The 13,124-nt window shown below is 46.4% G+C and overlaps 1 protein-coding gene across 1 annotated transcript in view; it reads left to right on the plus strand.

Moving 5' to 3' along the window:
- Positions 1 to 13,124, plus strand: part of LOC146202701 (uncharacterized) — a 498,035-nt gene that overhangs the window by 212,263 nt on the left and 272,648 nt on the right. Inside the window, exon 5 of the mRNA XM_084601880.1 lies at positions 10,226 to 10,424. Within this exon, the coding sequence (XP_084458006.1) occupies positions 10,226 to 10,424 (199 nt within the window). The remainder of the gene's footprint in view (positions 1 to 10,225; positions 10,425 to 13,124) is intronic.

Genomic DNA, 13,124 nt, shown 5'->3' on the forward strand with positions numbered 1-13,124 from the left:
GTTGCGATCGGCTTGGGCACAGTGGTGCCTGGTTACACTCACCGCCTCGGGCGAGGAAGCTGGGTTGAGGCAGGTGGAAATGTCCATGCCGTGAACATTACTCAGCGCGAGGTGCCGTGTTTGATTCTTTGGGCCAAGAAGCAATAAGTAACCTTCTTGGGAGCTTCAAAAGGCCGATATTCCGGGCCAGCAAAGCACTGAATCCACCTCTCGATTCTTCATTGAGCGCAATAAAAGTGACGAGCTTTCGACCATGCTCCTTTGTTATTTTATTGCTTTTGTGTTATCTTCTAAATAGCACTCAATCTAGGAAAGAGAGAGGAAATAAATTATCTGGGACAGAACTTCGCTGAAAGACGAAAGAATGTGTGCGTAGCGTCTGGAGAGAGGTTGTTTTTGGTTTGTCGACTACAGTTATTCATGAATAAAAACCAGGAAGTACTTTAAGAGTAATAACCTTACTCTGCAGCAGCAATTGTAATGTAATATTCATTTTTGGAATCAGTAATTCGTAATTTAATTTGATTACATTTTTTTCTCATTTTCAGCCAAGTTATTAGTAACGTAAATAAATTCGTTTTCACAAGTAATTTTGCCACCTATTTTCAGGAGCAAGCGTAAGTAGCGCGAGGACGAAGGGTACGATGAATGACGAAATTACAATGGAGGCGATTGAGACCAAGGTTGGTTACAAATCAACAAACAGCGTGCGCTGAGCAGTGTACTCGACGCGACATCTTAATTCAGCAAGGTGCGCTGTTCGATTCTTACGCCGAATCATTGTACAGTCAACCTCACCTTTGGCGTTATCGCAAGCCGTTAATTGCAGAACGTGACGTTCAGCAGTTTCCACGCAATAAATTACAGCTTGTCCCATTCACCGATTAAAAGAGTTGACTTGCCTAACGCCGCAAGTCTTACACAATTCGCGAGGCTCCTTCATGCTTTCGAAAGGAGCACAGTTTGAAGAGGAAAATTATACTTACGTTCAAGCTCCGCACCATGATGTTGACAATGCTTAATGAGTCAACAGAAGTAATGGGTTGTATTGCCGGCCTCATTTCTTTGTCGCTGCTTGTAGATATACCAGCAGCCTTGAAATATACGCCTTCATCATACAGCATTAAGATACGAATGCGTATCAATGAAGCAGTGCAACACGACAGCGTTAGAACCAGAAATAGCTATGCGGCAGCATCCGTACTGTCTGGTTTGCTTCTCTCCTCCTTGTGTATGACTGCCTTCTCATGACTGCCTTCGTTTCCCATTTTCATCTGGTTTGCGCTAACGAAAGCAGATTTTTTTTTTATTGGAGCATATTTAAATAGCAGTTATCACCACGCTAGTTATTTCATCGCTGACACCTTTGTGGCACTAGAAAAAAGAATCGTAATAAGTTAGGTGTAGCTAAGGTATTGCGCTTAAAGCATCTACACATCATAGTTATGTGGGCGGATGAGGCTAGCTGGCGCAGAAGAGGGCTAATTGTAGCAGCTAACAGCAGTAACTTACCTTCCGTTCATGCGCATTACAGCCACACGTGAAAACGCACGTTACCTCATACAAAGGCTTACCCGATTTCTGTTAAGAACGAAGCTCTCGCACACATGCGGACTTCTCCACAGTACAGATAGTTATTTTGAATCAAGTTAAAAGGCTTCGGCCACTTAAACTGCAACCGTTAACTAAGCAAAAGAATTAAGACGCGTAACTGGGTGACATAAGTTCAACGCGAGTGATTTGTAAGTTCCCATTCCTAAAAAATCCCCGCCGCGGTGGTGCAGTGGCTAGGGAGCTCGACTACACTGCCGAAGGATGCGGGATCGAATCCCGGCCACGGCGGCAGCTTTTCAATGGAGCTAAAGAGCTAGGCGCCCGTGTACTGCGCGATGTCAGTGCACGTTAAAGAACCCCAGGTGATATTTCCGGACCCCTCCACTACGGCGTCTTAAACGTTAAACTCCATAAACCAAACCAAACCTATTCCCCCAAAAAAGCTTGTGATACGCAGCAAGAGGCAGGCTTAATTCTGTTGGAAAAAGCTTATTTAGTAGTCATTCGCACTGTCTGAACAACGTAATTTATAATAAGGCACACGACGCATGCCGATAAGTATACTTCGTAACTGTGCGCGCCCTGCCCCTGTTGGGTGTGCAAAAATTCATCAGTACTGTGCAAGGCCATTTGGTACATTGCAGTGCGTCCAGGCGCTTGCATTGCGCTGCTGATGAGGAAGAGGGATGGCACGGCTCCGGCATAGAGTGCGCCAAGCCGTCTTCTGGGCCCTATCCGTGCGCATTCATGACCTCCGTTAATATGGCAAAGAAATCGCTCGTGTAATGCACTCTGGCAACTACCATTCAAACTGCTTCCTTTCCGGCCTTTAGCTTCTTTTACGTTTTGCAAGCCGCCTCAAACATAACGAATTCCAGGCTTAACGAGGGAGACGCACTTTTCTTTCATGTTATGGGTACCGTGTATTTCGTTTGCTTCCTGCTAGAGCTTGCTTTATGGCAGGGTTCAATACGTTCCTTTGGCTGTAAGCTTGCTGTATTGCCTGTGTCAGTCTGCTTCGCTTCTATCGAGCCTATTTTGACGAAAAGTCAAGGTTGATAGATCGCTGAAAAGACAAGGAAGCAATTTAAGTGGCGTGCCAGTCCTTCGTGCAGGGACGTGCCCTCCTTGGATGGCCCGTCGCGGGTTATCATCCTTCGAATCGAGGAACCACTGCGTGACTATAAACTCGGACCAGTCTCGCGTGCTGCAGTCCATCAAGCGCGCCTCCAACCGACTCGCGTCTTTTTTCGCCCGTCTCATTTCTGCTTTGTTCATTTCGCTCTTATCACAATCAAAATTTCGGCTATGAAAATTTTCGGCTCAGCCGTCTCAAACGGCGATCAATAAGTCGCTAAAACAACACGCAGCCGCTACAGCCTCCGCGTATCGATTCCTTCTTTTCACCCCTGATACGTCCAGCGGTATAGTTACTCGCATAAACAGCGGCAGCAGTTTTCCCCCGCTGCTATCTCACCAGCGCTCCGGAGCTGTTAACGGGCCGAGTCATCAACGAAAAAGCTATCGCCCGCGATGGCGTCTCGCCGAGGCCGTATTCCGGGCGCCGTTCCCGGTACCGGCGCTGGCTCGGCAGAATGCGGCCGTACAAATGGCAATTCGAGCCTGCTTCCGGGACGGCGGCTACTCGGTTGCGCTTGCTGTTTCCTGTCCCCGGCGAATGTCAGGGTGCTGCCGCTGCTTCCGCGCTGCGTGACGCCGACTATGCAGTAGCACCGCTTCCCCTTGCGCTTTTGTAACCTTTTTCGAGAGTAAGGGGAGCTAAGGTTCCTTGCGGCGCCCGCTTTTCCCACTAGCCACCATACCCGCGCGCGCTGCTTTCCCGATCCAGTTTCTTGCCGGGTCGCGCCCCTTTGTCCGACCACACTGCGCGTAAGGATGCCCCAGTACCTAAGCCCCTTCAGGTGTGCCGAGACTGATCTCAGCCTTGAAGGAAGTGTCATGGAAGAAAATGGGTTAGCGCTCAAGCGCATGGCTTAACAGCTTGCATATCAGCCCAAGCGGAAACGGAACGCTAAGACAGGGTTAGCCAGAGAGCTGATTGTCTTAAGTTTGCGTCACGAACGAGTGCATATAGTTTTGTACGTTCTTGAAAGCAAGAAACCAGTGTATGAACAAATGGCTTACAACGTGGGAAGAACAAAACGCCATAAGAGGGAAATGCTGCCGTGCAGTGCAGCGCTTGTTATATTTATACAGATAGCCAGATACGATATCATAAAATGTAATTAAGTTCAGTCGGTTTATCGCCGCGTCCGACGAAGATTGCGCCTTCGGTGACCAAATAAGTCATTCTCTCTAATACGGGTGGTGTGGAACGACATATTTAGTAGCAGCATTTTTTGCGACCCTATACCTTCGATGTTTCGTTAATACATAATTCAAGCCCCTGCTAGATGGCCCAGTTTCACTCTTCCTCATACCACATTTACACAAAAAATTTGTTTGTTTGTTTGTTTGTTTGTTTGTTTGTTTGTTTGTTTGTTTGTTTTTTCTCTCAAACAATCTGCAGTCACTCCATTCACGCGTGTTAGTATCGGAAACACTTCTACGTCGGGGCCGAGGATGCGTACTGATGACACATAAGATATGAAGCGCTGTTTCCAAATTCCACGAGCTGGTAAAGGGAAACAAGCAGTATGTACTCGTACTTTCCAAATAAAACACAACCAGGCATAATTACTACAAAGCGGAGAGAGGCACAAATATCTATTTTGCAGTTAGTCTGCTTTGGCAAATATATATATATATATATATATATATATATATATATATATATATATATATATATATATATATATATATATATATATATATATATATAACGAACCAAAGAAACGGCACCTGAAGGGCATATACCTGTTTTTATCGCTCGAAAACCGAAGGCCGGGTATTTGAAATCATCTTGTCTGGTTGCGCGTGCATATTGTCAACTCGGCAGAGCTGCAATTTCTAACTGCGTTTCTATCACAGTAAGCGCGGATTTAGAAAACATGACATAATTCGTGTAATTCGTTCTTTTGTGACTTTTACACATCTATGAGAGCGTATTTTATTCGCAGTCAACTGTTGTTGGCAAACTAAAACACTAAAACTGAGACTCGAGCACGTGACGTTAGTGAAAAGCCGAAACGACGCAATCCACTGTTGACGTTGTAAATATTAAGCAATTCGGACGAAAGAAAACCGCTAAAGAAGTTGACGACTTGAGGAAGGCAGTTTGAAGCCTGGAAAACCTACGAGCTATGCCTCTGGCAGGTGGTAGTTGGCAGGTGGCGCTGACAGCTTGGAGGCACAATGGCGCGCCTGCGCTCATTTCTCTTGCTCTCATGGATGTCGCCGGACGTGTGATTGGTCGGTGGGTTGTGTGACGTCACAAAACAAGAGGTCATTGTCGAGTTGAAAGGAGCGGCCAACTCGGGAAGTGCTCCTTTCATCAGAAGGACGGGATGGGTATCGAACACACGGAACCATTGCACCCCCCGTATGAAGCCTCGCCGCCTCGAATATTCACGAGCATGCCTATGGGAGGTGACATGCGAGAGTCCACTTCTCCCTCGCCACAAGGCTATGATGAGACCACTGAGTTCAAAACATCCAGCTGAAAGAAATGCCGACGGCTACAGGACATCCCATTTGGCGTAAATAAAATCGCCACCCAATAAATGACTCAAAAACCAGCATTAACATCTCTGTCATTTTTTATGCATAGGCGATAACATAATCATGCAACGTGGTAAAAAGGGTAGCGCTCTCTCTCACGGACTCGCGTACTTTTACCAAAATGGCTGCCTCCGGTTGTCGCGTCCGTCCGTCGGTGCAGGCGCTGGTCGGTGTCGCCAGCGATGTCATCTCGTAGAGCTCCATGACGGAAAAGAGATGCAGTGAAGCGCAGAATAACGAAGCGGTTTCGTGAAAACTCGACAGTGCTGAAATTCACCATCAGAATTTGTCGTTTTACCTGTTGTACTCTGATGAGCAAACGGCTACCGATCGAATTGAGTAAAGGTATGTATTTCTGCTGAAACTCACGAAGCATTTAGGAACTATTTGCCCAGCACGAACTCACTCGAAGAAACCACGTTCCAAGCGCTACTCGTAGGTGCAAGGTGGTCTGCCGTGACGTCATGGTATAGCTCGGCAGCTATTGGATGGAAGGGGATCCTTTGATAGCTGGATGCCGCTTTTTTTCTTGACCTGTCCTATGCGTATATTACTAAGCAGGCAAAAACAATGAGCAGAACTTGGTTACTATACTTTGTTATCACCTTGCATCAGTGAATGCTTTGCACTCGCGCAAGAATGCTTAAATTATATGCACATCACCCGCGGTAATGAATACGGATAACTTGCCTAAGTAACAAACTCCTCATTTGGGATAGAGTAAAGCGTATTTTCGCTCCTTGGAATTCTCCCTAAGAACTCTAGAGATGGAGATTGGCTGGTCAGCTGAAAGATGAGGCTCGCCACGCCTCCGCCTTGTGACGAAAGACGCTGCTAATTGAAGCCTACTACTCAAAACCAAAACAAAAAGGAAGCCGTGCGCGAATCCACGGAAGTGCGCTGCGCACAGTAGATGAGCCAGTGAACACACTCGAGTCACTTAACTGAGCACAAAAAGTGAAAAAGAAAACGCGCTACGAACTGGCGATTAAGAATGGAGGCGGCATCGCTGACACTTGCGTCGAGGGGTGTGGCGGGCTCTCCGTCATCCCGTTGCTCATCGTATCAACTCCGAAGAAACCATTTTCTTTTTTTCTGATTCTCGATTGGCTTCAAAGCACTGTAATTTTCTTCACTAATGGAGCTAGCTGTGCTCTTCCGCCTACAGCCGTCATCAATTTCAGTTCAATGTATCACGTTCGCGTTTTCATTCTTTTTTTTTTTTCAGCGTTGTTTAGCACTGTGGCGTTCTTAAGGCTTAAACAGCGTATCAGCAGCGGCCGATGAATTACGAAGCAATCTCTTCCACGAACATCCTTACGAAATCTTTCCCCAGTTTTAAAAATTCGCCATACCATTTAGTGTATTTGACAAGCTTGCGCTTTCCTACGGCGGCGACATCGAGCAAAGTTACGGTTAAGAACTTAAGTTACGCTAAAGCAATTGCTATTTGCTAGCGTAGATAATGTTTGAAGCAACCGAGAAATAATTGTAGCTTCTGTTGCATAACTAGGGGGGCCCAAGTTAATATGGTTGCCTAACTTTTCCCTCTTCAGTTGAGCCGGCTTCGAAAGGCTGTTCAGTATTTGTTCGGGCTGCCATAGCTAAGAACGAAATGCGTCTTAGCCCAATGCCTGAACAAAGTAGGGAAGACTATTCTGCAATAAAAGTAAAGCTACTAAGGTAAACTTCAAAGGGCAAAATAAAGAACGAATAAATACATTTATTGCTGGGGCAGTGGCGCCATCTGTGAAGAGCAGGAGTGCAGTATGATGAACGACGATTTGCTGTGCCGTTTTATAAGCCACTGGCAGGTTATAACCGTGTTTTCAAAGGAGGCGTGGTTTTTGCTGGAACAGTAACGCATAGTGTGTGCACAATGTTTTTCAATGATTGAAGTCATGGCGCCAATGATGAAGCGCATCGCCTAAATATTTTGTTGAGATAGCAAAACGAATTACGTCCTTAATTAGCTAGTGCAGTAATAGTTAAATAACCAGCAAAGCATTGGTCAATGTCAAATTTTCTATCTTCTATGAAATATTCTTCAAACTAAACAGCTTTTGCTTCATCAACATCAGCCTGTCTATACCCACTGCAGGGCGAAGGCCTCTCCCATATTTCTCCAATAAACCCGGTTCTGTGCTAACTGCATCCCCTTGACCCCTGCGAACTTCTTAACCTCATCCGCCCACCTAACTTTCTGCCGCCCCCTGCTACGCTTTCCTTCCCTTAGAATCCAGTTTGTTACCCTAAGCGACCATCGGTCATCCTCTCTTCGCACTACATGTCCTGTCCATGTCCATTTCTTCTTAATTTCCGCTAAAATCTCGGTAACTTGAGTTACCCACTCTGCATGCTTCCTATCTCTTAATATTACCTCTACCATTTTTTCGTTCCATAGCCCTCTGGGTTTTCCTCAACTTAAGTAGAACCCTCTTGGTTAGCCTCCACGTTTCAGCCCCATAGGTGAGTACAGGTAAGATGCAACTCTTGTATAGCTTCCTCTTGAGCGATACCGGTAAGCTGCTAGTCATAATCTGCGAGTGCTTGCCAAATGCGCTCCATCCCAATCTTATCCTTCTTGTTATTTTCTTTTCATGGTCCGGATCTGCTGTTACTACCTGTCCTAAGTAGACATATTCGCCTACTACTTCCTGTACTTCGCTACCTAACGTAAAGTACTGTTCCTTCCCGAGGCTGTTAAACATTACCTTAGTTTTCTGCATATTGATTTTAAGCCTACTTTTCTACTTTTCCTGTCTAGGTCATCAATCATTATTTGCAGTTCATCCCCAGAGTTGCTTAGCAAGGCAATGTCATCAGCAAATCGCAGATTACTGAGGTATTCTCCATCCACCCTTATCCCTAACTGCTCCCATTCCAAGTCTCTGAATACTTCCTGTAAGCAAGCTGTGAATAGTACTGGGGTGATTGTGTCTGCTTGCCTAACACCTTTCTTTATGGGAATTTTGTTGCTTTCTTTATGCAGAACTATGGTTGCAGTGCAGCCACTATATATATCTTCCAGCACATTCACGTACGGCTCGTCTACCCCCTCATTTCGCAATGCCTGCATCACCGCCGAGGTTTCTACCGAGTCAAATGCTTTTTCGTAATCTATGCATAGGGGCTGGTTATATTTCGAGCATTTTTTTGTCACCTGGTTGATGGTATGGATATGTATGGAGCTTTTGCTTACAATGCCGAAAGTAAGACAAAAAAAAAACATAGCAGCACAACTATCCGTAAAAGTGCTGCAAAATTTTATGCCGATACCTGAATCCGCGCAATCCGCGACATCGCAATTTAGGGATAGAACAGTGTTCAAATTCGCAGATGCTTTGCATTCGTTTTATGTCCTCGCAAACAAGGACTGGGTGAGCATCGAGATTTTTACGATCTTGAGTTAACGTGCTTGGATTTCTCGAGTGCCGTCCTATGGGGCTGGTTGCTTTTTTTTTTTTTTTTTCGGTACTTCGCGGCAGACTCAGCACTGCCGCGCTCAACATTTCGCATGAAGAGCACTTCAGAGGCTTCGGTGTCTCGTTTTCCAGGTTTTGGCAGTAATCACTTTGTTGCGCCGCTCTCATCCACAGTCGTCTAAGAGGGCGCCCCATATGAACATGTGAAAGAGGTCCTGTTAGTAGCGCATGACCTATAATCGCTAATGTTACAGCACATCACATTGAGCACAAAGCAAATTGAACAAAGGTTGGGGAAAGCTACTGTCAGCTAGCCAACATTTCGAAAAGATGACTTGTCTTTCTCTCAGAAAAGCGTTCACCCCACCAGCATTTACAAATCTATAAACCTCCTTCCCACACTGGGGCTTCCTCCTCGAAATGAAGCCCCATTTAACAAGGATCACTGTTGTGGCCAGGCGAAGACAGGCCCTTTTGTTTTGTTTTGCCTCAATGCCGCTAGAATCAGAGCGAGGCCGTAGTGGAGTGCTCCAGAAATTTCAACCACCGGCGTTCATTAACGTGCGTTAACATCGCATAGCACACGGCGCCTTGCTTGTCGGAATGTTGGCTGCCGCAATGAAGCTTCCTCTCAATACTCGTTAATTTTTCTTTGCGTTCTGCAACAATCCTCCTTCTCTCTCTCTCCCTGCAATAGCACTCAGAGAGGTCAGCTAAAGGACTTGTACTTCCGCGATCTACAACTGCAAAACTTCTGAACATAGGCTTGAAGAAGCTTGTACTGAATGTCTCACGTAATCTGAGGTAAAATTTGAAACGATTAAAAAGGTAGGGCCCGGTTCTCTTCCTCACGTTCTGCCTTTGCATAGCTCTGATTTTATGCGCAACAGGTTACTAACCCTATCTATCATGAAATAAACGATATGACGGCTTCGTCAATAGGTGTTGAAAAAGAAGTAAAAAGTGACCCAATCAAAGATAACGAATCAATCCTAGAAAGTCCTAACCAGGTCGCTGTTGTGGATGTGGTGGCTACGGGAAGGGTAGGGAGTTCACAACTGACTTGAACAACGAATTAACAGTGGCCCCGTTGGTTGGCGTAGGGGTTGGGGCACTCGATGTCCAGACGATGCGGGATTGAATACCGGCCGCGAGACCGCTTTTAGATGGAGGCGAAAAGCAAGCGCCCGTGTGGTGTGCGATGGCAGTGCACGTTAAAGAACCCCAGGTGGTCGAAATTTCCGGAGTCCTTCACTACGGCGTCTCTCATAGCCCGAGTCTCATTCGGACGCTAAACCCCATAAGCCAAGCCAAGCCGAATTAACAACGCGCGCTTATTTCCTCGTTAGCAACTTCTTCTACCTAGCATTGCGATTGTGAATAAAGAAGTCAACAACATCAAAACATGTAATGCCGACACTTCAGGAGAATCTTGCGCGATGTTTATTATTTGATAAACAAAAATAAATCCGCTAAGCAAAGGCTGGGCCAAAAGCTGTAGAGTTGTGTCCTAACCCTTTCAACAGCAGCGAGACGAATCACTAACGGTGCATGGTCGGGCTCAGTTCCAGGAGCTGCGCCTGTCCGGCAGCATCGTCGCTCAAGTGGAAGTACTGGCAGAAACCGAAGCTGCGAAGGGCCTCGTTTTGGGAAACAGTTCCGTGTTGCGCACCTCGGGCAGAGGACGATGGCTGGCGCTTCGGGCGCGCTCCTGCCGCTCCTGCTACTACCGAGCCGTTGTCTACGCCCTGGACAGCCGCGAAGGTGAGTGGCGCCTTGGCTCGCTTGCTGGCCGTAGATATGTTGCGGTTACTAGCAGTGTCCAGAAAGTTCCATCCTCATCATCTTCAACATCACTACCACCACCACCACCAGCCTGACTACACCTACTGCAGGGCAAAGGCGTCATTTACCAACTACATCTATTTGAACCCTGCAAACTTCCTAATCTCATCCACCTATCTAATTTTCTGCCGCCCCCCACTGGGCTTGCCTTCCCGCGCAGTCCAATCTGTTAGCCTTAGAGACAACCGGCTATCTTGCCTTCGCACTATATGTCCTGCCCATGCCCTCTTCTCGATTTTTACTAGAATGTCACTAACACGAGTTTATTCCCTGATCCATCGGTTGCTTTCTCTTTACGTTACACCTGGCACTTTTTAGTGTTCCATAGCTCTCTGCGTGATCCTTAATTTAAGTTGAACTCGTTTCATTGGCCTCCACGTTTCTGTTCCATAGGTGAGCACCGTTATTATACAGTCGTCATATACTTTTCCTTTGAGTGATATTGGCAACCTACCATTCATTATCTGATAGTGCATGCCGAATGCGCTCCAGCTCAATCTAATTATTCTAGTGATTTCCCTCCCGTGATCAGGATCTGCGACTATATTACCTGTCCTAAGAGGACGTATTCCCTTGCCACTTCCAGCGCCTCACTGCTTATCGCAAATTGCTGTTCCTTTCCTGGGCCCTTGAACATTACGTTAATATACCGCATATTATTGAATGGTTTACCATTCTACTTTGCATCTCTATGCAATAATTCTACCTTTGTAATTTGGCACCTGAGTGACTCAGTAAGGCAATGCCACCAGCGAATCTCAGATTACTGAGGTATTTTTTTATTAGCCTTTATACTTAAATGTTCCCAATCCAGCTCTCTGAACACTTGCTTGCACAAGCACTGAACAGTAGTGGAGCGATCGTATCTGCTTGCCTAACGCCCTTCCTTATGAAATTATTCCTTTTTTTAATATAGAGCCGTTATGAAGCATTCAGAAAAGTGAATAAAAAACCTTTTCTAAATGTTTTGCGATAGTCACGTTTCCTGCACAAATACGCCGTTAATCAAAGATGAGTGCGCATCTTCCTAATAAAGGCTATACAGGCGTAAATTGGCAACCTAATAGCTTCCAGATATTCATGATGTTCATTAAAGCTTATTCCGGTGGTATAGGAGCTCGTAATGTATTGACGCCAATGTCGCTCGCGATTTTAAAAGAACATCCGCTGCTAGCGCTATACGGCTGATGAAAACTAAGCTAGGACACTCAGCGGTCTAGGAAAATCCTCGAAATAGATGCTCCAGCACAGAGCTCGTCCCGCTTCTTTGGCGTCAAGTTCTTCCCAGCCAGAAACCTGACGCCACCGTGGGTTGAAGCTGCGAGTCAATACAGGCGAAAGGTGGCCGCTTGGTCTACAGGATTTGCTTGGATACAAGTGACGTCGTCGCGTCTAATAATGGAGTCCCAGCCTGCAGTCGCCCTGAAAGGCTGATGTACGGCGGTGCCTTGGCCGGGTCTCTTGATCCTCGTCCAAACAAAGCGTGAGCTACTATTAACGGGCCCCTGTTCTCGCGTTGCACCTGCGTTCGTGCAGATTGCGCTTCTCGACGTGTAGCGCCATTCGCATCAGCTTGCCCGGGGCACTGACATACTGCCCACTGACGCCCTACGCGAACATACGTACTGTGCGTGGCTTATGTACTCGACACTCTTTCGAGCAGGGTGCGGGGTAGGCCATTACGAGCACAGTGCAGCGATTACATGCGTTTTCTCATGCACTTTTTTTATAATGTTTTAGTGTTCGTATTGCCATCATCGCAAAGACGACCATCGTCGACTAGAAAGCCTCGTGGTCAGGGGGCGGAAGCTAAAAAAGAAAGAAGTGTCACTGTGACTGTCTCACTTCTCGATGGAAAGCGGGGCCCTGAGGATAAGATAAGAAGTGGGTAGGAAAGTGGAGTTGTATTGCGCTAGCTCTAGTAAGGGACATTATGAGCAAAATTTTGAGTCATTGGCAGTTCGATGACTCGATATACGAGAGAGGCTCAGATACCCCACTTAAGAGGGAAAATGGGGCCGACAGGGCATACATTGATTTTAACTAACTGCACAACATAACAGTAATTGAATAGTCAAATCCAAACTTTAAATGCGGCTGATGTCAGTGGGTTCAGTTTGTCAACACGAAATGATCACCCAATCGGTGTCACAACCTCACTGATTGACCGTCGCATTTTATTATTTGCGCACGCGCTCACATTTAGGACATTTCCGGTAAGCACGCACGCTTTAAACCCGCCATCAGACGCTGAGAAACCGCTACTCCATTGATAAAATAACGGTAAAAAGAAACGAAGAGGAACACCACCAAGAAGAAATGATTAGACCTATCGATGCTATTGTACGTGGTGGTGACAAGGCCGATGACACAAATGAGTCTGGGAGTGCACTGAAGAAACTCTTTATTGGGCTGACTTGCGCCCGCAAAAGAGCTAAGCGGTTCGGCGACGGCGATAGCAACAAACGTACTCGGCTGTCGTCGTACAAAGAAGGGCCGTTGCACCCGCCAACGTTCAATTAATTGGCGGCGAGGAAGCATCTAGATAAAGCCGCCAACGACATAACCTCGAACATTGCAGGAACACACGCGAGTGGCCACAACCGTCGAAACACATCT

Source organism: Amblyomma maculatum, chromosome 1 (genome assembly GCF_055883805.1).
Source record: "Amblyomma maculatum isolate TAMU_Amacu chromosome 1, ASM5588380v1, whole genome shotgun sequence".
Taxonomy (NCBI): Eukaryota; Metazoa; Arthropoda; class Arachnida; order Ixodida; family Ixodidae; genus Amblyomma; species Amblyomma maculatum.